The sequence below is a fragment of the Miniopterus natalensis genome, chromosome 2 (assembly GCF_054644295.1).
Source record: "Miniopterus natalensis isolate mMinNat1 chromosome 2, mMinNat1.hap1, whole genome shotgun sequence".
Classification (NCBI taxonomy): domain Eukaryota; kingdom Metazoa; phylum Chordata; class Mammalia; order Chiroptera; family Miniopteridae; genus Miniopterus; species Miniopterus natalensis.
This window is the reverse complement of record NC_142082.1, coordinates 179,020,207-179,043,097: the sequence shown is the minus strand read 5'-3', so window position 1 is coordinate 179,043,097 and position 22,891 is coordinate 179,020,207. Positions and strand designations below refer to the sequence as shown.

At 43.6% G+C, this 22,891-nt stretch overlaps 1 protein-coding gene across 21 annotated transcripts in view; it reads left to right on the top strand.

Annotated features, from left to right (window-relative positions):
- The first annotated feature begins 7,987 nt into the window (after window positions 1–7,987).
- RBFOX2 (RNA binding fox-1 homolog 2) overlaps window positions 7,988–22,891 on the top strand; it is a 249,361-nt gene continuing 234,457 nt past the window's right edge. For 17 of the 21 annotated variants that reach the window (XM_087814898.1, XM_087814906.1, XM_087814902.1 and 14 more), the window contains exon 1: window positions 8,067–8,270. In XM_087814898.1, the coding sequence (XP_087671024.1) occupies window positions 8,082–8,270 (189 nt within the window). In that variant the 5' untranslated portion in view covers window positions 8,067–8,081. Of the gene's footprint in view, window positions 8,271–8,814; window positions 9,687–22,891 lie in introns of those variants that run through there. The other 4 variants (XM_087814909.1, XM_087814900.1, XM_087814901.1 and 1 more) reach the window with 4 other exon arrangements.

The window sequence follows — 22,891 nt, the reverse complement described above, 5'->3', positions numbered from 1 at the left end:
ATTAAGATACATTGGAAATCTTTAAAAAGTTATTGAAAGTAGGTATTTAATATCTGGAAACAAGGCTGTAACAGTGAGTATAGATTAGAGGGGATTATGAATAACAAATATTTGAAAGTAGAATTAAAAAAAAAAGTAAATGTCCTGGGTTTAACCAGAGTTGATGGGTTAATGGATTTTCATACAGTCAGTCATTACTTATTAAGCATCTCGATATGCCAGGTATTGTGCCAGGCTGGCTGGAAGAAGGGATTTGGGGTATCATTCCTGCTTTCCCCCTATCCCTCTCCTTCAGCGTCAGGCTTTGAATATTGTCCAAAGGTAATCCTTAGTATTTTCTTGGAATTGCTATCATTCTATACACCTTCGATTTTACTCAAATTGAATTTTAATTAAATGGTCAAGCTTCTGGTTCCCAATCTCTGATCTTTTGTGCATTGATTATGAGGGGGAACAATATTTAGGTATTTTATCAGTCAGAATAAGTAATATAAACTGCGGTAACGACATTCCCCGCCCCCCCCCCCAAACCTCAGTGACTTAACACAATGAAGTTTCATTTCCTGATCACATCATAGTCTGTCCAGAGGAGGGGCGGCTTTTCATGCAGCTTCTACTACAGCTCTCCAATGGATGACTTGGGCATCCTGGCTCCCTTCCTCTTGTGATGTTACTGTCTTTAGCTCATGGTCTCCATAGCTGCTTTGGGGTGGCAGGGGTGGTGCGGAGGGGTGGAGGGTGGTGAGAGAGCTGGAAGATTGGCAGGGACATTTTGGGAGCCAGGCCTGTAAGTGATCTCTATCACTTTTACCTACATCCCATTGCTAGAATGTTGTCACACATCCCCATTCTGACTGCCAAGGAGGCTGAGAACTGTCCCCCTGTATTTGCAGGAGGAGGAAATGGTACAGAGATAATCTTTGCCACAGAATATTAATTTATGTTCTGTCTTCCCCCTCTCCCAGGTGTCTTCCACTCTCCCACTCTCCCTTCCTTTCAGGATTAAAGCTGTTACAGTGGAAATATAGGGAGAAGAGTGGGCTTGAGCTTTTGAATGACCAAGTAGACTTTGAAACATATGGCTTGAGAGGAAAGTCTCTGTGTTTCAAAACCCTGGTTTTTTAACTACCAAGGGCTCAACCCTGCATGACTCTGGTCACCATATCCATGCCCTACAAAATTTAGAGATTTTTGCCAAAATCAGTATCAGTTAGGACCAGTCTTGCCCCCTCCCCCCAGATGAGGCAAATGTGGCAAGTGGCAAGAGGTGGAGAGAGAGAGAGAGAGAGAGAATGAGAGAGAGAGAGAGAGAGAGAGAGAGAGATAATGAGAGAGAGAAAGCAAGAGCTGGAGCCTCATGGGGGCTCTCATGGGGCCTCTGGCAGACCCCTGTCCCCTGCCTCCTTCTAGATGGAGACTTTGGGGGAGAGGGAGAAACAGTTGCAGGAAGGTATGGTATCTGGAAAGAGGAGATCTGTGCTCACCTCCCACTGGAGGTCCTGGCAGGGGGGACATTTACAGTGTTCCCCTCCAGCAAGGGTTTGAGGAGTAGGGAGGCCTCTTTAGTGTATCTGCATAGCAGGGGTCGGAGACTGCCTCTCAGAGATTCATAAGGCCCTTGAGTAGTGTGGGAGCAGCCAGAGTTTTCCCAGGCCCTTGACAGAGTTGTGAAGTCCATAAGACAGAGTCTTTCCTGGAGGGGCCCTGGGCAAGCTGTACTATGCATGAATCAATGACTTAGGAGCAGACTGGACAGCTTAGTGGAGGCCAATTGGGATCGATACGACAACCAGACTGGCACCCAGAGGAAGACACCTGAGCAGGTGCTGGCTGGGATAATGAAGACCCAATGCCATGATACAACAAAGGTCCAGGAGCTTAGGCCCCAGATGAATGCAGGATCAGGGTAGTTAAATTGCTTCAGAGAACAAGAAATTTAACTTGTTTTGTTCCCTCTTTCTTAGGAGACTTGTACCCACCCAAACTAAAACACCCTAAAAAGTCCACAGAGCATGGTGAAGCATGGAAGAGGCAGTGGACTTGGAGTGGGGGATAGGAGTTCCTTTGTTAGTAACCATTCTGTGTGACCTTGAGTCTGTCGTTTCACCTCTCCAGGGCTCAGTTTTCTAATATGTAAAATGAGATGTAACACTGCCTACCTCAAGGATGTGCTGTGGGGAATAAGTGCAAAAAAAGCACCTAGTTCAGGGCCTGGTTCATATTAGGGGCTCCGTGAACATCTGAACCTCGCTGGCCAGCAGGCTTCCCTCGCTGGCTTCCCTCTGCAGTCATTTCCAACTTCAAAACACAGTAATTCTTTGCAGAAAAGATGAATACATGAGCTTATGTATGCCAAGACCCTGAAAATAAAATAAAATAATTAAAATAAAATGCCTCCCCCACTCTGTAAGGAAACAATAAAAACCTAGGAGGAGGCACAAAACAGACAATGAAAACTCGACTTGAGAGCAGGGTGGGGTAGGGGATAGGGTGAGGGCGGTAACTGCACTAAATGAAACACAACAACTCAATACCCTGCTATCATCCTTCATCAAACGACAGAAATAGAAACCAGACAAACACATTATGTGAAGGGCAAAAGGCTTGGCAAGGTTCTGGCCCATAGGAAAAAGCCAGGTTCAATAATGCCATGAGCAGAGGGAGGTAGGGGAGTGTGGTCAAGCCAATAGCGGGTCTGTGCGGAGAGGCTGGCTTCATAGCACTAATGAGGCTTAAACATCACGTGGGCCCCGTTTGCTGAACTCAGTTTCTCATTAGGCTTTGTATCGGCTCCTGGATCGGCCAGCCGCGTGGCAGGAACTGCGACCACTTTCTCTGGCTCATGAATTATCAGGGGTATCCTCTGCCTTTCTTTTTGGGAAAAGAAAGCTTTGGAGTAGAAAATGCTGTCTTCTGTTTATATCTACTCTTCTCTCTCTCTCACTAGAGGGATGATAAATTTGGGCGAAGGGCCCTCGCCCTGAGCACTCTGCCTTCTTTGTTTAGAGGAGTGCATGGTGAAGAGAGCATGCTAAGCTCATCTGCTCCGCTCTGGGTCTTTATCTGTTGGTCCAGGGGGGGTGTGAGGTCTCAGGCTGCGTTTTTGAATATTTTTAGGGTTGTTGGAATTACCACATATTTTGTGTCAAGCTCTGTGCTCGGTTCTAGGGACACAAAAATCAAGTAAGGGATTAAGAAAGCGTTCATGTTCTGAAAGAGCTTATAAAATACGGAGATTTCACCTGTGCCCTGTTGTTGCGCATCAACCCATGAACGAGGAGATCACGGTTCTGTTCCAGGTCAGGACACGTGCCTGGGTTGCCGGCTCCACCCCCAGTAGGGGGTGTGCAGGAGGCAGCTGATCAATGATTCTCATTATTGATGTTTCTATTTCTCTCTTCCCCTTCCTATCTCTGAAATCAATAAAAAATGTATAAAATATATTAAAAAATAAAACTAAAAAGACTGGTTAAAAACACACAGAGATTTACACCACCAGGTTGTCTGATGGCTGTCAGGTAACCAGAGTACTGGGTTAACAATACATGGTGTATGAATAGATCTTTCATAAGATCTGTTATCTCCTATGACCCCACAATAACCCTGTGGCTAGGTGCTCAGACACCCACTTACCTCTCTGCCTCAATTTGAGGACCACAGCTGGTCCTAACTCCATTCCTGATCCTTTGACCCCAAGGCCAGTGCTGTATCTTTTCTCCTGGTGAACAGTGCTGGTGCTGAACTCCTCCCAAGCGCTTGCAGGCACACAAGAATTAGCTCACTGTTCAGTAGAAACCATATCCTGGGAAACTCTTCTTCATTTTTAAAGACCCAGATCAAACATAACATTCTCAGTGAAGCCTGTCCTGTCTTCCCCAGGCAGGGGGAGTGACGTCTTCCTATATGCTCCTATAGCTTTTGGCACATATAATAATCTTATTAATAAGGATAATAAGAGTGATAACAGTAGTAAAAAGGTCTATGTTACCATATTGAGTGTGTCTATGAGCCAGGTGTTATGCTAAGTGCTCTACATGCATTATTTAATGCTCAAGAGAACCCTAGGGGGAGATACTATTATTGTCCTCAGTTTACAGATTTTATCAGCTAAGAGTTCAGTTTGGCTGCATGTAGAAACCTGTCCATGGTGACTTAACCAAATGGAACTTATTTTGCTCAAACAACAATAAATTTGAGGTAGAGGCGCTAAGGCTGGTATGGTGGCTGCATAATAGCATTCTTAGTGTGTAGCTTTTGTTACTGTGGAGACAAGATAGATGCTGTTTTTCCAATCTGCATTCTAGGCAGGAGGAAGGGTGAAGATCAAAGGGCAATGGATGAAGGGCAAAGACTCTTTTCTTTTTGTGGTTTTGTCTTATGATTGGGAAGTGATGCTATCCCCTACCTACATCTCGCTAGCCAGAACCGTGTTCTGTGGCCACCCTTAGCTGTCAGGGAGCCTGAGAATTCTTTTTCCCCCTCTCTCTTTAAAGCTATGTAGAGTTCTGCCCTGAACAAAATTGTGGGTCTGCTGGTAAGGACTAAGAGGACAGTAGATATTGGGTTGGGAATTACCAGTGTTTGCCACACAAGTGAAGCACTGGGCCTTCGAGATGCTAAGGATTTTGTCCAAGGTCAAATATAAGGCCAAGTCAGACTCAAACCCATGTCTGTGTGACACCAGAGTCCCCGTTCTTGACCACTGTGAGCGATGACCTCACCAGGATGCACTGTAATTGTCTTTTTATTTGTTCATCCTTTCTTCCCCAGGCTGAGAACTCCTTAGTATCAGGAATTAATTTCATTCTTCTTGGTATCCCAGACTCTTGCTCATAGTTGGTCGAATAGATAAATGATACATGTTAGAACTTCAGTAGTTTCTGCAGCTGAAATTCTTTCTAGGAAAATATTCTTTAATTGTCTTCTTCCCCTGTAATATTTTATAACCATCTGTTCTCACAGAGGTAACTGCAGATGCACATGAAAGAAATGGTCCTAATCTTTGTGCCGCCACGGGCACAATTTGGCTTCTTCAACTATTTATAGGCTTCTCTTCTGTCCCCTTTCCCCCAAATGCTTAACGTTTGTTTACAGGCTAAGATCCAATTTCTCTTTGTTCTGCCTGGTTAGTCAAACATTTCTATACCTCACTGCTCTATTTCTTAGGGAAATACTTGAATAAACAATAATTTGAGTCACAACCAGACCTGATCCCAAATCTCATTTCTTGCTGGGTCATGGAGCAGTTCAGGAAGGACCTAGCATCATTTAGATTCCAGTATTTTGGCAAAGCAGGTAGAGAGAGGAGAAGAATTCTTCAGATATCAGTTTATTTAAGTAAATTTTTCAGACAATCAACCACTGATGTCCCTAGGTTAAAAAAAAAAAGTCGTTGTTCCACAGGCCACCAGAAAAATCTGATTTCTCTTCAAAGTCATAATGCTTGTGCTCAGTTGCCCAGGATTAAGCCCCATCTGCTATGGGGTACTCCCAACTGGAGAGCCCTGATTGAGACTGTCTAATTCAGCTCAAGAACAAGCTTGCAGGCACTTGGACTTCCAACTTGATGGCCCAAGTAGCAGTATTAGATAATAAATATTGACTTAATCACTTATGAAGCAGTTACTATATGTTAGGCGCTAAGTGCTTTACTTTATTTCATTTAATTTTTGAAACAACACTGTGACCATTATTATTTTACAAGCAAGGAATGTAAGGCTTAGTGAAAATAAAAGACTTGCCCAACATAGTGGCTGCATCAAAGGGTGACTTGGGGAACTTTGTCTGCCCATCTTAATCAGTAGTGGCCCCACCCAAGCTACCTTATGTAATTAAAAAAATCCAATAGTAGTGATGATATTCTTTGATCTTAACAATGAACATTTTTCTCTCTCATTTAAAATGTGAATAAAATGATAATGGTAAAAATAATAATAGCTAACATTTATTGACTGTGTATCATAGGCCAATCTGTTCAAAGTTCTTAATATGTGATGACTCATTGAATCCTCACAATAGTCCTTTCAGGAAGGTACTATTATTATCCTAATTTTCAGATGAAGAAACTGAGGCATAGAAAGGCTAAGTAAATTCACAAGGCATCATGACTTGTAAGTGGCAGAGCTAAAATTTGGCTATTTTCATTGATCTATGACACAGCCCAAGTAAAAAATATGCGCTTGTTATGAAAATTAGCCTTCAAGACAAGTCCTTCAGTCTTCCCTTCTAATCAGTCTGCAGGCCCTAAACTCCTTCTGTATAGAAATTCTTAAGTGATCACTGGTATGACATCACATGGGCAATAGGTGCTAAGGCCTGGATTCAAACCTGGGTTGGTCTGACTCCAAAGCAAGGATCTTTATCATTGTACTGTTCCAGCGCTAGCCAGATTAAATCCAAGTCCCAAGGTCAAATCACAGACCCATCTGAAAATAATTGTATAAATCATCTAACTCAGGGTTTCTTAACCTTAGCACTATTGATATTTTTGGCTGGACAACTGTTGTGAGGACTGTCCTGTTCACCACAGGATGGTGAACAACATACCTGGCCTCTACCCACTAGATGCCAGCCAGCAGCACCTCCTGTTGTAACAACAAAAAATGTCTCCAGATGTCCTGGGGGAGTGGGGAAGGGGCAAAATTGCCCCTGGTTGCAAACCACTGATCTAAACCATCTCCTCACTTTACAAATGATGGATCATGCGCCCAAAGAGAGATGAAGTAACTTGTTTAAGTAAAATCCAGTCCGTTCATGCAACATCATTGTATCCCTGCAACACATAGGCCACAATAGGGAACCCAGAGAAAATAGATGCCCTCTTGGTCCTTACAGTCTCTTAGGAGAAAGAAGGTATTGCACAAATATCTCTAATTGCACAAACTTGATAAGAAATAAAGTGTTACACAGGCAGCAAGGTATAGAAAAAGAGAATATGATCTGGTCCCCTGAGATCAGGTTCTGACACTTTTTAGCATCAGTGTGAAGTGGTTCCTGGTATATGCTCTGTCTATACCATCAGCTTCAAAACGGGTCTGTGAACGCACTGTGCAAACTAGAAAGGACACCAGCTAGTAAGATGATCAGGGATGTGATAATAATTATGATGACGATTAGAGTAAAAGCTTTCAGCATTGGGGAGAGCCATGAAGTGATTGCTTTCCTAGACCTTCCGTCTGGAGACGGATCCCCGTTCTTCGGCGGGAGAGGGAGCAGGCAAAGCGCCCTTCCCTCGCCTGGAACTAACCCAGCCCTTGGGCCTCTCAAGCTCCGCCCACCCCAGGCTGTGGCCCCGCCCTTAAGGGAAGCAGACTCCGCCCCCTCTGCGCTGGCTGGAATTCCAGCCTCGCAGTTCCTCCAGGACCATCCCTCGCCGGTGCCGAAGATTCCCGAACTTTCCCGACCTCTTCCCGGCCTCCCTCGGACACCCGGAGAGGAGGAGGCGGAGATTGCCGAGGGGCGTTGGCCCCGCCCCCTCCGCAGGCTCCGTCGCCACCACCGCCCCGCCCTCTCCGCCCCACCCCCGCCACAGCCTCCCGCGCGGGCTGGAGTCCCAGATCCCGGTCCCTCCCTCCTCCTTTCTCTCTCCCCGCCTTCCCGGTGCTGCCACAGTGGCGGGTCGGAGGATCCCGGCCAGTCAGCTCGTTCCTGCCTCGAGCCACTCCTCCCCCAAATAAACACCCCTCCCCACACCTCGGGAGCCCGGACCGCCCCCTTCCTCCCTCGGCCCGGCGTGTTGTGAGGGACAGTGTGAGGCAGCGGGCGCGGGCCGGCGGGCGAGCTCCGTGAGCGCGAGAGGCGGGGCGCGCGGCGGGCCAGGCCAGGCCGGAGGTCGCGTGTGCGCGTCAGGGCGCGAGCGAGTGTCGGTCGCGACTCGCCAGCCGCGCGGAGCCGAGGACCCGGCGAGCGCCGAGCGCCAGTGGCCGAGGGGCGCTGGGCCCGCGCGCGCGCGCACGCACGCACGCACGCGGGGGCGGGGGCAGGCGCGCGCCCGCCTGTCGCGACTGTCGGGGGCCGAGGCCCAGGGGGAGGTGGCCTGTCGCGGGTCGCCCGGCTCCCGAAGGCGAGGGGGGCGCGGGCGGATGGCGGAAGGCGCCCAGCCGCAGCAGCCGCTTCAGCTCGGGCCCGGCGCCGCTGCCCGGGGGATGAAGCGGGAGTCGGAGCTGGAGCTGCCGGTGCCCGGAGGGGGAGGAGACGGAGCCGAGCCCGGCCTCAGCAAGCGGCCGCGCACCGAGGAGGCGGCGGCCGACGACGACGGCGGCGGGATGCAGGTGACGGCGCGGGACGGGCGCCCCGTTACGGCGGGGGTGCGGCGCGGGGCCGGGAGGGCGGCCCGGGCTTGGCGCGGGGAGGACTCCAGGGATCCTGGTTTGGAAGTGGGAGGGGCCGGTCGGGGCCTGGTTGAAAGGTAGGGCGAGCTCCGGCTTGGAGGCGAAGGGGACAGGAGGACCCTGGTGTGTCCACGAGGGTCCTGATTCCTGAGGGGACACGGCACGTCCATAGTTTCTTTTGGGGGAATCGAACATGGTTGAGATGGATTCCATTTCTTCAGACCTCTCCTCAGTTCCTTGGTGTGGAGTGGAAGCCAGGAGATCCTGGGTCTGCTGCCCAGAGAGCCACTGGACTGAGTCGAGGACGAGGGGACAGTGGCGGGAACCATCCCATGAAGGCTACCTTTTGGGCAGTCCTTGACACACTGGGATGGGGAAGGGAGTGGCATATAAAGGAGTGGACTGGAAAGCGAGAAAACTCCTCGAGAGCCTCAAGGGGATGTGGCTTCGATTGTGGGTTAAATCACAAGGAGCGTGAGAAGTACGAGGACTTTGGCAGTGTTGTGGGGACAGCGTGGTGCTCAGTCACATTAACTTTGTGGCGCTTGCTAATGGGTCTGAAGAGAGACCTGGACATGTCCCTCCTGTACTTTTCCAGTTGCATCTTATGTAGCTAGGGTATTGACTAGCTCTTTAGTGTTCTGGGATATAAAAGAAAATGTGCAGGGCTGTTAGAAGGCTGGATTCTGAGTTGTGGACTCAGGATAAGCTGGTTGAATTGGGTAGGGAATGGGAAATGTAGTGATGTCAGTTGACCGTAATTTGTGGAAGAACATGAAACCTTCATAGGTTTTAGGATTTGGTGTCTGTTCAGAAATTACTTGCTCTGAAGTGGTGGGGGGCTTACATCCCAGCAATTGTTTAGACATCTGCCTAATTCTCTTAGAATCAGAATGTTAGAAGGGACCAGAGACATCTTTTCCAGGGGTTCTTAACCAGGATAGACTTGGAAGATTCTTATGCAAAATAGTTTACGTGCACTTTTTGGTGGGAGAGAGTCAATAGTTATTATTTTTTTGGAGTGGATTCAAGACCCCAAATGTTTAACCACCTCATTTTATAGATGGAGGAATCAAAAGTCCAGAGAAGACTGGTGACTTGCCTAAGGCCACCCAGTTAGCTGGTAGTAAAAGTAGAACTGAAAGCCTAGTTTTCTATCCTATTCCTGTGCTCTCTCCATTACACCACTCTTAGAAATCTCTGCAGTGCCAAAAACTTCCTGTGCTCTGCTCCTGCTTTTCAAGGCTCTGCCTGACTTCCTGTGTTAAAGATGGAGCTGTATATAAGCCTGGCATGTTTGCTGTGTGCTTCTGGGTCTCCTTTGCAGACGCCACTCTGTTACTTCTGTCTATTTGGGTAAAGTGATCCTCTTGGTGTTTATTTTTAAATTCTTTTGTTTGCCTGCTTTTGTTCTCCATTAGAACTCTTTTAGGCAGAGGGATCGTGAGAAGTAAAAGCTCCGGGCCATGGAAAAAATATGGAGGAATATGGGGAGACTTTAGGTGAGGGGTTTAATATTGGATGGTAAGGAGGGAAGACTGGATTTAGTGCTGGTGTGATTTGCTTGGTGTGTGCATCTGTATGTCTATATTCATTTATTGTTTTTGTCAATCATAGTTAACAGTGAGACTCCTCCCTTTCCTCCTGGGGCCCATTATTTGCTGGTTGCCTTCAAATGGGCTAAGGACAGTAGCATTTGGAAGTGAGGAGTGTATAGGGACTTTGGGGTATAAAGAGGAAGGAGTGGATTAGGTCCTTTGGGTACAAATGGGCAACTTAGAACTATCCCACAGAGAATCTTTTTTTCATTCTTTGTATTTGTGGATGTTTATTTTTCACTGTATGCATCTTCATTGTTGTAGTTCTAACACACCATGCTACACAGGTATTCATATCATCATTGATTTAGTCCCCTGTCTTCAACTAGCTGTATGGTTTTGGGAAATCCCTCGTTTTGAGGCCTCTGTTTCGTTAGTTGTAAAATAAAGTGTTTATACAGGATGATTTCTAAGTTACCTTCTAAAAAATATGTCAAGTTCCCTTATCTTAATGTACTTGGTGCTTACAATTCAGGTGGGGAGACAACATGGGTGAAAAGTTTAAAAAAGTGTATATGTAAATGACATTTTTTTTGTAAGTTCAGTGGAACTGGAGTGGAGATACCACAGGATAGGTGTATGTCAAAAGGCATTGCATAACTTAGAGCCAAAGTATGCAGAGGATTTGTGCCACTGGGTCCTGAAGATGGACATTCCCGCTGAAGTGGCCAAGGAAAGCTTTATGGGAAGGTTGCAATTTGTCTCCTTTATGTCTTTATTTATTTTAAATATGTTTTTGTTCATTTTAGAGAGAAAGAGGAAGGAAGAGGGAGAGAGAGAGAAACATCAATGTGAGGGAAACATTGATTGGCTGTCTCCTTCACACACACCACCAGAGATCGAGCCTGCAGTCTGGGCATGTGTCCTGACTGGGAATAGAACCCATGACCTTTTGGTGCACAGGATAATGCTCTACCAACTGAGCCATGCAGGCCAGGGCACTCTCTTGTCTCCTTTTTATTGATATTTACTTATGCATCACATAGTCCCTTCGTTGTGGTGTTATTTCCTTAGTGAGACTGTAAGCTTCTAGAAGATGGGAATGATATTTTCTTTGTATTTATTATTAATACCTAACACTTTTGGGTACATAGCAAGTGCTCAGTGCCTGTAGGGTTGAAGTTGAAATTCACTTTTTAAAAACAAATAATTAAGGGATAGAAAAAAATGGAATTCAGGGGTGAGAGTACCTTCATGAAACTCCCCAATATTTTGATTGTCAAAAGATTCATCCTTTTTTACAGAAGAAAGTTATTTACTGGGGTTAATTTCTCAAGGTTGCTTATGAAATGGAGCTGCACCTCTAAGCTGCAGATTCTAAAGCTGAACCCTGTTGAGTTACAGCCACTAAGCTTTTGGAGTAAATTATTACTTCCAAAGTGGACCATAGAGAACATGAGAGTATTGGTGTTACTTACATTGTAATCCTTAGGCTCACAAGGGCAGAGAGAAAGGGTTGGTCCTTTCAAGGGCAGGATCCAGAAGGTGTATGTGGATGGAAGAGGAGTCAGCACAACCCTGGAAATAGTATAGCAACAGAACCCTGAACCATGGAGCCAGGACGGAAGAGACAGTTTTCAACTTGAAAACTGGGATATGATTTGAGAAATGAAGTTACTTGTTAAAGGGAGTATACTTGACAATATTGTACTCTAACCTGGTGGAAGGTTAACTGTATAGATTTCAGAGGTTCATTTCACTTTACACAAGTTTTGATATGTATGAAGATTGGGCTTTCTAGAACATACTGGTGAATGAATTCTTCCGGTTATCTGTTCCGGTGAATAAAAACAACTTAACAAAAATTCAGTTTTTGTGCAACTTTCCAGGAACTTAGCTGCTTTATAAGGCAAGGTGCACCTTAACTATTACTTATAGCTTTCAGCAAAATTCTTTATAGCAGTGAAATGTTGGCATGTAGTTACTATATGGCTTAATAACTGCTTCTGACCATAGACTCATAAGTCCAGTTTAGCTAAATGGGGTGAGCAGTTCATATTAGTTGTTGATTCTAGTAGTAGGAAGACTTTCACCTGGTCTCAGGGAAGGGGTTCCAGGTAGCCTATAATTGCTATGTGTATGCTGTATTTCTTGAAATAGTTTATCTTCCCATTTGCTTGTTTCTGATTTTCTTTTCTCCTAGGTGGATGTCTCTTGGGGCCCTCATTTGGGTATTTGGTGCTGAAACTAAACATGGTGCTACCATTTGAGTAGAGTATAAAAGTAATGTGCTTTCCTGCCCTAGCCGGGTAGCTCATTTAGTTGGTGCATCGTTCAGTACACCGAAAGGTTGCAGGTTTGATTCCTGGTCAGCGCACATACCCAGGTTGTGGGTTTGATCCCTGGTTGGGGTGTGTACAGGAGGCAACTGATCAATGTTTCTCTCTCCCTTCCTTTCTCTCTAAAATCAATAAAGGACATATCCTTGGGTGAGTGTTAAAAAAAAAGTAATATGCTTTCCTTCCAATTAATAATCATGAACAATTTCACTAAAATTGTTGAATTTTTTCACCTCTACCTGTCTTAGTCTGCTCGGGCTGCTGTAACAAAATACTGTAGATATGATGGCTGAAAAAACAAATTTATTTCTCACAGTTATGGAGGCTGGAAGTCCAAGATCAGGGTGCTGGCAGACTCATTGTGTGGTGAGGGTTGTCTTCCTGGCTTATAGTCAGCTGCCTTGTTGCTGTGTGCTCACATGGCCTTTCCTTGGTGTGAGTTCCTGGAGAGAGAGAGAGATATATCTCCTCCTCTTCTTACAAGGGCACTAATCCCATCATGAGGGTCCTATCCTTATAATCTAATCTAAATCTAACTATCTCCCAGAGTCCCTATACCATCACATTATGGGCTAGGGCTTCAACATAGTAATTTTGGGGCAACACAGACTTTCAGCCCATAACACTACCAGAGTGGTATTGCAGATGCAGAAACTGAGGCACAGTCGCATCAACATTACTAATTTTTTAAAAACCTCACAAAGGACTGCGAATGTAAAACTGGGACTGTCTTTGAGAAGAAATTCAGGTCTGAATTCAAAGTAGAATTGTTCTTCAGGGTGACTCAAGAAATTAGCCTGAGTTGAATTTGTTTCCCAACTCTCTCTCCCATTTTCTAGCCACCTTGTCATTTTTCCCCCCCTAACACACTGACATATGAACACAGCAGAAGCTAACTAGAGATTTAGCTTTCATTTTGATATAAAGCAGACTGGTGCGGACAGGCCTGAAGATTACAGGACTGTGGAAAAAGAAATTCACTATACTACTTAATGTAAACAAGAATGTTGCACTAGTGAATTACTAGTTTGATATCTTTTAGGCTGTCAGTTTGATGTCAGGCTTTAATTGTAGAAGTAAGACAGTCATTTTAGTGAGTGGATTTGTTTGAATTTTTGTTGATATATTTGTAAAGCATAGTAATATTATTTTGGGGCAGATGTGCACTTCCTTCAGAGACAAGAGGGAAGAGCATTAGAGATGATGGGAAGGAAATGGAAGTAATTGGAGCATGGGCAAACAGATGGAGTGAGGGATGACGGCTGCATTTGGTGTTTTATGCGGCCCCTAGGAGTATTGGGTTTCTTATTCTTCTCCCCTGCAGCCCCAGTACAAGCAGGCAGCTTACATGGTTAAGGTTTCATTATCTAATCCATCACAGATCAGCTTGAATAAACCTATTGGCTGGCGCTGATCTAGTTAGGAGGGTAATGCAGAAAGCTACTTGACTAGGATTGGGACAAATCGGATCAGAAAGGCCAAGTGAATCCTGGACATCTTTCTGTAATTTGGGTGGGGAAAATAGTTTGGGAAATAACGAGAGAGGGGGCGGAGGGGGGAGGGAGGACACAAAAGTGAGCTATTGGCCACACATTTGTCCAAATGTCTTAGAGACTGAGGAAAGTGCATGGAGGATTTGATACATTTTTTGGAGTAGAGTCAAGTTGCTCTGATTATTTGAGTCCGAACATTTTTTGGTCACTAATGCTCAGGAATGACCTTTTTTAGTAGCATTCGGAGATTCCAGTTGTGATTACTCAGTTATGACTTCTCTGAGTGATCCCTTAATCCAAGGTGATATGATGTGGGTTCCCTCTCAGTTTTTAAAGGGGAGATATTGTTATTACTGTTATTATCACCAACCTTAATATATAATTACATTTGTTATCCATGTATACTTGAAGTTTGGTATAGTGAAAGAAGCACTATTTCAAATTTCTCATATTTGGGTTTGTATTCCGACTCCTCCACTTGCCAACTGAATGACCTTTGGCGAGATATTTAACATCTGTACTCCTGTTTATACATCTGTGAACTGGGATAACTAATACATACTCTAACGAGCTGCTATTATGAGTAACTGAGATTATTTAAAGTGCCTGTCATAGAATCCAGCAGTGAATGTTTATTTCTTGCCTCCCTTCTAACCTGCTGTACAGCACTCTGAGTTCCTGCTTACTGCTATATCAGCCTGGAGTGGTTCATGCACTTTCGATTAAGTGCCAGAGTTGGGAACTACTAGAGATGAGCAGTGCGTTAAACTGGGAAACCTCATTTGCAGGTAGTCAGGGTGGAGGAGGAAAATGGATCTGGCCATGTGGTCTCTCTAGTTAGAGGAGGAGACACTAAGTAAGGACTGAAAGGACTTCTGAAATATCACAGTATCTGCATCAGGCATGTGGACGTTTCATGGAAACTGTGGGATCTCTACTGGGAGTGTGGGTGACGGTTGTACACTGGCTGTTTTGGTGGTACATGTATATGTTTCAAATTTTATAAGGTTTGTTGGTTAAACACGTTGCACCACGTAGATGGTACTTTTTGTCCTCATTTTGGTTTGTGGAAATGGAGCTGAGATGCCTTTGTCTCTTGAGGTATTATTCCAGGCTCTTTAAGCCCACCCTCTAGACCGTTAACAGATTCATCCGTCTGAAAGAGCTTGAAATCATGTGATAGGTTGTCTTTGACTTCAGGATAATGTCTATTCTCTTGTTTGGCCTACCAGGTCCTCCTGTCTTGATTTCTGCCTGACCTTCTATCCTCATCTCTGTCTAGCCTCATCTCTTTGTAGTTTCCTGAGCACGCTGCCACCCCTGATAATTCATACCTCTTGTTTCTGTTCCTTCAACCTGCAATTCCTGCCTCATATCTCTTCATTTGTAAGGCTTAATCTTCAAGAATAAGTTGGGATATTGATTCCTCCTGGATGCCTTTTGTATTGCCTCCCATCCCTCCCACATTCCTGCTGGTTTCCAAAACATAGTAATGTCCATAGCTCTGTGTTAGGACTTTTAGATTAGCATTTGCTCAAATGTCTGCCCTTCTACCCCTACACAGACTGTGAGGTCAAGGGATCCTTTAGGGTTCATAGGATTTAGCACTGTGCCTGGGGCTATGATGCTTGTTGAACTGAACTTTTGCTTTTCAGTTGGGGCCTGCAGATGTCTTTACTTGTTTCTCCAGATTTTCCCTGGGGGTCTGGCCCTTGTTCTGCTTTCCAGCTCAAGTGAGGACTGGGTGTTGTGGGATTTGTGAATGGTACCTGATCTTTTCATTGATTTTGGGTTAAAGGTGAGGGGGAGGTCTTTGAAAACAGAAGCTGGGGTAGAATTTAACTGCTGAATGTGCTGGGTGGTCATGGCAACCAGATGTTTAGTTTCCTGTGCTCAGATATTAATTGCGTGCATGTGTGTATGTCTAAAAAGTGCCTTTGTGATGGTGTGATTAAGGAAAATAGAGGACTCACACGAGGAAGGGGCAATTAGAGCTAAACTGTTCCAGTTCATTGGAGCAGTCTGTTGATCTGCCTTCTACAGTGCTGCTGAGAGATTCTGGAGTGTTGCAGTTGGCTATCTTACCACTATTTGGGACTAAGCCCATTTGATCAACTATGGACCTTAACCTTTCCCTTATCAATCAGTGAATTTCATAAGCTGTTACAGCTTGTTTTTATGGATGCAGAAAAAATACCAAGCTGAGACACCTGACAAAAATACAAGCTATTTTTCAGATTACTCATTGGTTATGTTTGAAAATGAGGACGCTTGATACAGTTCTTTTAAATCTCACCTTTGGACATAGATTCATAAAATAATTTTACAGAAATTGTCTTTCATTGGTCGTTGTTCTCCCTGCATCCTTCCCTTTAAGCCTCTGATTTGTGCTCCTGTATAGTTCTTGCCTGTTCTCCAGCCTCAAGACTTCCCTTGCTAATTTAGTTGAGGCTTCTTTAAAAGCAAAGGGGTATACTCTGTAGTGCCTCTGGCTTTTTGGATTTTGAATGAATAAAGCTGGTTCTGAGAAGGGAAAGAGAAGGGCAGGGGGAGGGAGAAGCCTGCAATATCACTTCCTTCTGACGTGTCCTGCACATACATGCGTGGCATCTAGAAATTTCAGCTGAGGATTCAAGGCACAGGACACATGATAAATACCACTTATGAAGTAGATGACAATTTTGAATTGCCAAATGATAATGGTTGAGTAAGTGCTTAAAAACCTATTTTCCCAAGGGTAGGAAAGGAGCCTTTGAAGTTTAGATTTCCACATGGGTGTGTTCAACCATAATACTCGTTTTTTTTAGGGACCTAAGTCCCTAGATAATACCCTGGTATATGGGATTTTTCCCATGTAAAGTCTGGTTCCTTGGTTTCTCCTTTCCTGAGGAAAAGAGATTTTGCAGAGTATTGGATATTTTATTCCAGGCATGTGGTTTTTGAGGAGGCATACTGTTTATTTTTCTTTTTGGCCACATCGATTTTGTCAGATCCTAATTGTGACTATCACAAGCAAAGCATGACTTATCGGGAGGGAGGGGTAGAGGGTAGCTGTGGGAGTCTCTCAGCTCTGGGGCTTCGGGTGGGGCAGAAGCTACACATTAGCAGAATTAAAGGAACTGTGGACATTATCTGGGGGTGTTGTGGAGTCTGAATGTGAGCTCCAGCTACTGCTTGGGTTGGAATGCTTTTGGGAAAGAGGCTCATGGGGAGTTCTTCCAAATGCTTTATTTGAGCAGCTTTTTCCTCTGCAAATTGGAGCTGTTTGGAGGAGGGGGCATTAATTGCTGACAGCCAGATGATTTCCAAAGCAGACCTATGTGAATTTCATTTAGGGATCTATTTCAGGGGTGTGTGGCTTGTTCTGAGTCAAGAGGACTTTGGTTCCATTTTCCTGGAAGTTGGTGGGCTTCTATGAGCCTGCTCTGTTTATCTTGGACTGTTAGGCAAGTAGAAAAGCAGCTGCATAGTTAGCCCTTGTTGCATGGAGCTTAGTTTCATAGGTCATCCTGTCTTGGGGATTTTTATACAGTCACAGTCACGGCCTTAAATTTTCTTTTTCTTTTTTTCCCCCTGTGCAGTTTAGTGCTCCACAAAAATTCTGAGGAGAGGAGGTAATAATTTTGGGTAGAAAGCAGGAATTGTTTGGCTCCTTCCTCTACTTTCTTCCTCAACTCCCCTACCCTGCCACCTCCAGTCCTTTGCAAAAAGAATCTGCAAATGAGGTTGCTTATCCTCTCATCAGACTGGCTTGTCCCCTAATCAGTCTGAATATGTATGTGGCTTTGACAGCTTTCACCTGCTGTTTCTTGGTTTCTAGGGGATGGGGTAGTAGGACTGTGTAATTTCAAAACAAGAACTGGCAAAATTGGAAGATGTTTTGTGGTGGCTCCCAGTACCCACAAAGCTTAACTCATTGGTTTGCACCTCATACAAACTTCCAGGAACACTGTCACTGTCAGTGGCTGGCACAGTGGGTTTGAGGACTTTGTTTGAACTTCAGGAAGTCTGCACAATGGCTGCCTCTCACAGTGGGAGCTTTGGCAAAGCTTACAGGGAGGTGGTAGTACTTGCTTTGAAAGTCTGTGGTTTTATGCTGGACATCTCTGTGAGAGAGTCAGAGGCAGACTTGCTTAAAGGATGGAGAATAGTGTTATACAGCTGTCACATATGTGGTCCATTACATAAATGTCTGTGTTTGCTATCCTCATGTACAAATTTTATTGCATGGTTTGTATGTTGTAGTCATAGTTTGACTCATGACTTTAAATAAGCTGATTTGGCTAATTTTGATATCATCCTAGACTTTGAAGTGATGCTTCATATTTAGAAGGTCTGTGTTGAGCTTAGAGGTTAATATTTTTGTTGGCTACCTTCTCCCCATACCCAGCTGCTACTCATTATGCATTATAAACACATCCTTTGTCCCCCTACTTTCTGTTCTAGGTCTTTAGCTGCTTGTTGTTTTACTAGATAGATCTTTTTGCAGCAACATTTTGGCTTTGAACTGGCTGTGTTTTACAGTGTTGGAGATCAGTTGGTTATTGTTGGCATGTTACGAAGCCTTCAGAAAGGTGCTTATTAGGGACCATTAGTGATTCTTGTCAGCTGTATAAAAATGCTGTGATTAACAGATACCCATGTGTCTGTGTGTATGTGCAGTTTTACTTTACGCTTACCTTGTATTTCTCTCTCTATGAGTAGTTTGGAGTGTTACCCTGTAGATTTTGCTTTTTAATTCTGGGAAGCCTGTTTCAAGAATCCTTTATATTTGATTTTCTTGGGAGTGGTGTAGGGATTATTTATCCTTTCAGGATTTTTGCTTTACCATGAATTGTTTTCTGCTGTGTTAGTTTTAGGCAAATAGTAAATACTTGTTTGGTTTACGAGTATCTTAAAGTTTGAAGAAACCTAAAAAATTTGACTGGTCCAGCATCCTGTTTTAAGCAAGGAAATTGTCTAATTCAGGGTATCCCAACCTGTTTTCATTAATTATTTGAGAAATAATAGTTATCATTTTGGGGGGAAAAAAAGTCAAGCAAAATTTTCTTAACTATTGCATTTTACTTGTCATAAGCAGATGCTGTGACTCTAAATTCCTGAAAAGGTATTTATGAAGAGTCTCCCTCTCATCACTGTTTCTTATCTGCCTGGTGCCCATTCACAGAACGAGTACCATTGTTGTTTCTTCCGTTACTTCTCCTTTCTTATTACACAAATAGTAGCATACTTACCACATTCTCTTCCACTTTGTTTTTTTAATTTACTATATCAGAGGTTAATTTTCCTTTTTAATGTGACTAGGTCAGTTAATGTTCACATTATAGTTTCACATTATAGTTTCTGTTCGTTGGTGTTATGCTTAGAAAAGTTTTTTCCATCGGCAAGAATGGGCTTGCAGAAAGACCTGAGTTGGAGTCCCAGCTTTACCACGTCATAGCTGTGTGATCTTGGTTAAGGTACTTGGTTAAGTAACTAAGCCTCAGGTTCTTACCTTGTAAAATGAGTTGTAGGATTAGTGTAAGGATGAAGAGATAAGGTATGTAATGTGCTTAGCTCCAGGCCTGACACATAGTGTACAGGGTGGGGCAAAAGTAGGTTTACTGAGGTTTGTATGGGAAATAATACAATAATTAACAAATAATAATAGAAGAATAAACTTTTTCATGTACTTAAAACTGTAAGCCTACATTTGTCGCACCCGTATAATAGCCGTTTTATTATTATTACCCAATGCTATATATTTGTACCCTTGTGCTTTTTGAATTCCTTAAAGGCAGGAACAGTTTCTTAATTTTTATATCCTTGGCTCCTCCTTCAGTGCCAGGGATATATTATAATAAGAACCAAGTAAATATTGAAAAAAGACATCAGCGTCTTAATAATTTTTGTTGCTTTTCCTGTAATCACCATCTCTGGATTTGAAGCATGGTGAATAAAATTGCACATACCACTCAGTTATTAAATTTATATTATACTTTGCAGTTTATAAAAGCCTTTGATGCAGGTCTTATTTATTCCCTACAACAGGGGATAAATTCCTGAAAGACAGGTGATTCTTCAGATAGTGAACGTAGAACTTTATAAGCCTCATGACTAGGAAGAGGCAATGCTGATGCTTCTGCCCTAATCCTGTGGCTTTCCTCTGGGCCTCAGGCCCCTCAGACTGAATAGTATGATTGCTGAGGAGTGGAGTGAATATGTACTTTCTTGTCTTCGCATGCTATGTGTTTAATATTGAAAACATTTTACCCATTATCTGAAAGCTGACTTGTGTAGAACTTGAAGTGAACATTGAACCCCAGTTTCTTCAATAATTTGGATCTAGCCAGCATTTTGGATTGGGATTTTGCTAAAATTTATTGTATACTTGCATGTGCCAAGCATTGTATTAGGAACTTTATGTGTTTGTTTCAGTTTTCTGTAGTTCATATTCACAGGAATTTAAATGGGATAATTGTATGTATTGTGGTTTGTTGTTGTTGTGTACTTGTTCTTTTGCCTCAAAGTTATTTCATCTCTGATTTGAGCAAATTGTAGATCAACAGGAGATAAGTCAGTGGTTGATAATGGTGGGTAGTATGAAATTGTAAGAGCTGAAGGGACCAGTTCCATGCTTCACTCCGGAAAAGTAGATGATGAACTCATTTTAATGGACAAGTTATCTCAGGCTTGGAGTGAGTATGTGAGAGCAAACAATATGCTCAAACTTTTGGCTTTAGGGCTAAATAGAATCTTTCATTTCTTAGGTTTTTTTACTATTCTGGTGCGATTTCTCTGAGAGTTTCGTGTATGGAGTTTTTCCCCGTTATTTTTACAGCCTATAATATGTTCACATGGTTGTGATTCATAATATGCAAAAGACTGAAGAGTAAAGTCTGCTTTCTGCCCACTACCTAGTCTCTCTCCTTGCAGGTGATCAGTATGGTTAATTATCTGGGTATCCTTCCAGAGATAGTACCTGCATAACATTTTCTATTCTTTGCTTTGGTTTTCTATGTATTTGGAGATCAGTTTTATGTCGGTTTAGATTTTTTTCTCTATTTGCTAGGTTTCTGGGATTGGGATTATTCTGTTTTGGTCTACTGAAATAACTAGGTCTAAATGTCTCTGGTAAGGATGACTATGTTCAATACAGGGTCTCACAAAGTTTGAGTCTCACAAAGTTTGATCTCTGTGGGTTTTTTTTTGTTTTTTTAAACAATCGTGGAATCACCCAATGGGAGATCTAATTTGCATTTCCATTCTTTCACTTGAATACCTTACAAATCCCTGACTGGTGATTCCTTTTAAAGATAGGCTTTAAAATATAGTAACACTATTTTGAAGGTAGGAGCAAAATATAGGCTTCCTCAGCTCTCTACCTTCCCCAGTCAGCTGCTCCTCGGCCTTTTTGCCCTAGTGGGTCCCATTTTGGGGCAGATACCTTGTTTGTCACTGAGTTAGTAATGACACCCAGTCATTGCACATAGAGCCTAACTGCAGATTTTATTCAGTATGTGATTTTATTCAGTATGACATCCTTCATACCAGATATATCCAAAATGCCAAGGTTTATCCTGATTGAATATCAGTACTGTCAGGAGGCTGTTCAGTGAACCAGGTTTTGTGTTGAGTTGTGAGAAAGAAAGGTTTAGGTCCTAATAGATGTTTGCATCTTGGCAGCCATAATTGACGTTGGTTTTCCTTAGCCCCTGTGTTTGTGGAAAGTCCCAGGATTGAGTGAGTGCTTTTCATCCCTGGGATATGCCCACCCTGCCACTGAGACTTGATGGGAAAGAAGTAGATATGGTACAACAAACGGAATATTTTTCTTTTGCTTACTGAACATAGTGGATTCTGAATTAGACACAGAATTAAGAGTTTCAAGCTTAGGCTTTTCTCTGGCTCTATTATCCTTTACAGACGTCCACAATTAAAGATAGGAAGTAAAATTGTGCTTTTCAGAGTTGGCTTCTGCAGTGGACCTTTGTCTCCACAAGAATATTACAGAGGAGGTAGCATTCCAACTGTTTGGAGAATGACTGTCAGTGAGGCTATGTCTTGCACTCTGGATGAATGCTGACCTCTATTGTATGGTACTGTTAATCTCACCCACCATGCAATCTTTATGGTCCCAAGGCCTCACTGGAGTGAATTAGGTCTAGTTGATCTTTATGGCCCCAAGCAGTGAATGGAAGCAGGCAGGGCACCAGATGCTGTGTTGTTTCCCCTATTGCTTCTTCCTTCACACCCAGTATAAGGTTTCCAGGCATTTGTGCAACCTGATAGCAGAAAGCGCCTGTCTTAGCAGTTGAGAGATGGGTTGGCAGGTGGCTCAAATTACTCCATCTTCCTGATAAGAGCCACTGATCCAGGCTGCCGGCTGCTGGGGGTGGGAGCTGTACTGCCAGCGCCCTACCCAGCAGGAATGGTGGTGTGGGTCTTGGTGTTTCAGGACTGCAAGAATGTACCCAAGGCAGTTTGAGAGGTCTGGCCAGCATCACTAGTAAGCAGCACAGTTTGAGGAGCAGACCTTATCTTACAGGAGATGGGTCTTAGAAAATGGTAGCACACAGGAGTAGAAGCATCAACATTGCAAACATGAAGTGCAAACTCAAGGAATAGAAATAGAATTCTCTTAACCTAAAAACCAGTTGAAGAATTTATGTCAGGTAGTGCTAGGTGCAGTGATGACTAAGACTTGAACTTGCAATAGGAAGTGGATATGTACACAGATAATTTTAATACAGTGTGGTAATTGCTCTGATAGAGGTAAACACAAAGCGTAAGTCAAAGCCTAGTGTTTTGGTAACATGCCCTTTGTGTACAACTTCATCATAGTAGTTATCACATTGTACTAAAATATTGGGTGAAGAGGACCCATTCTGGTACGAGACTGCCTAGATTAAAATTCTTTTATCTATACTTACGTAATTCTGACCTTTGGGCAAGTTACCTCCTCTGTGCTTCATTTTTTAAAAAAAATATATCTTTTTTGATTTCATAGAGGAAGGGAGAGAGAGAGAGAGAAACATCAATGATGAAAGTCATTGATTGGCTGCCTCCTGCACACCCCCCAACTGGGGATCGATCCCACACCCTGCATGTGCTTTGACTGGGAATTGAACCGAGGTCTCCTGGATCCTAGGTCGATGTTCAACCGCTGAGCCACGCCCGGCTGGGCTGTGCTTCACTTTTTTATCTGTAAA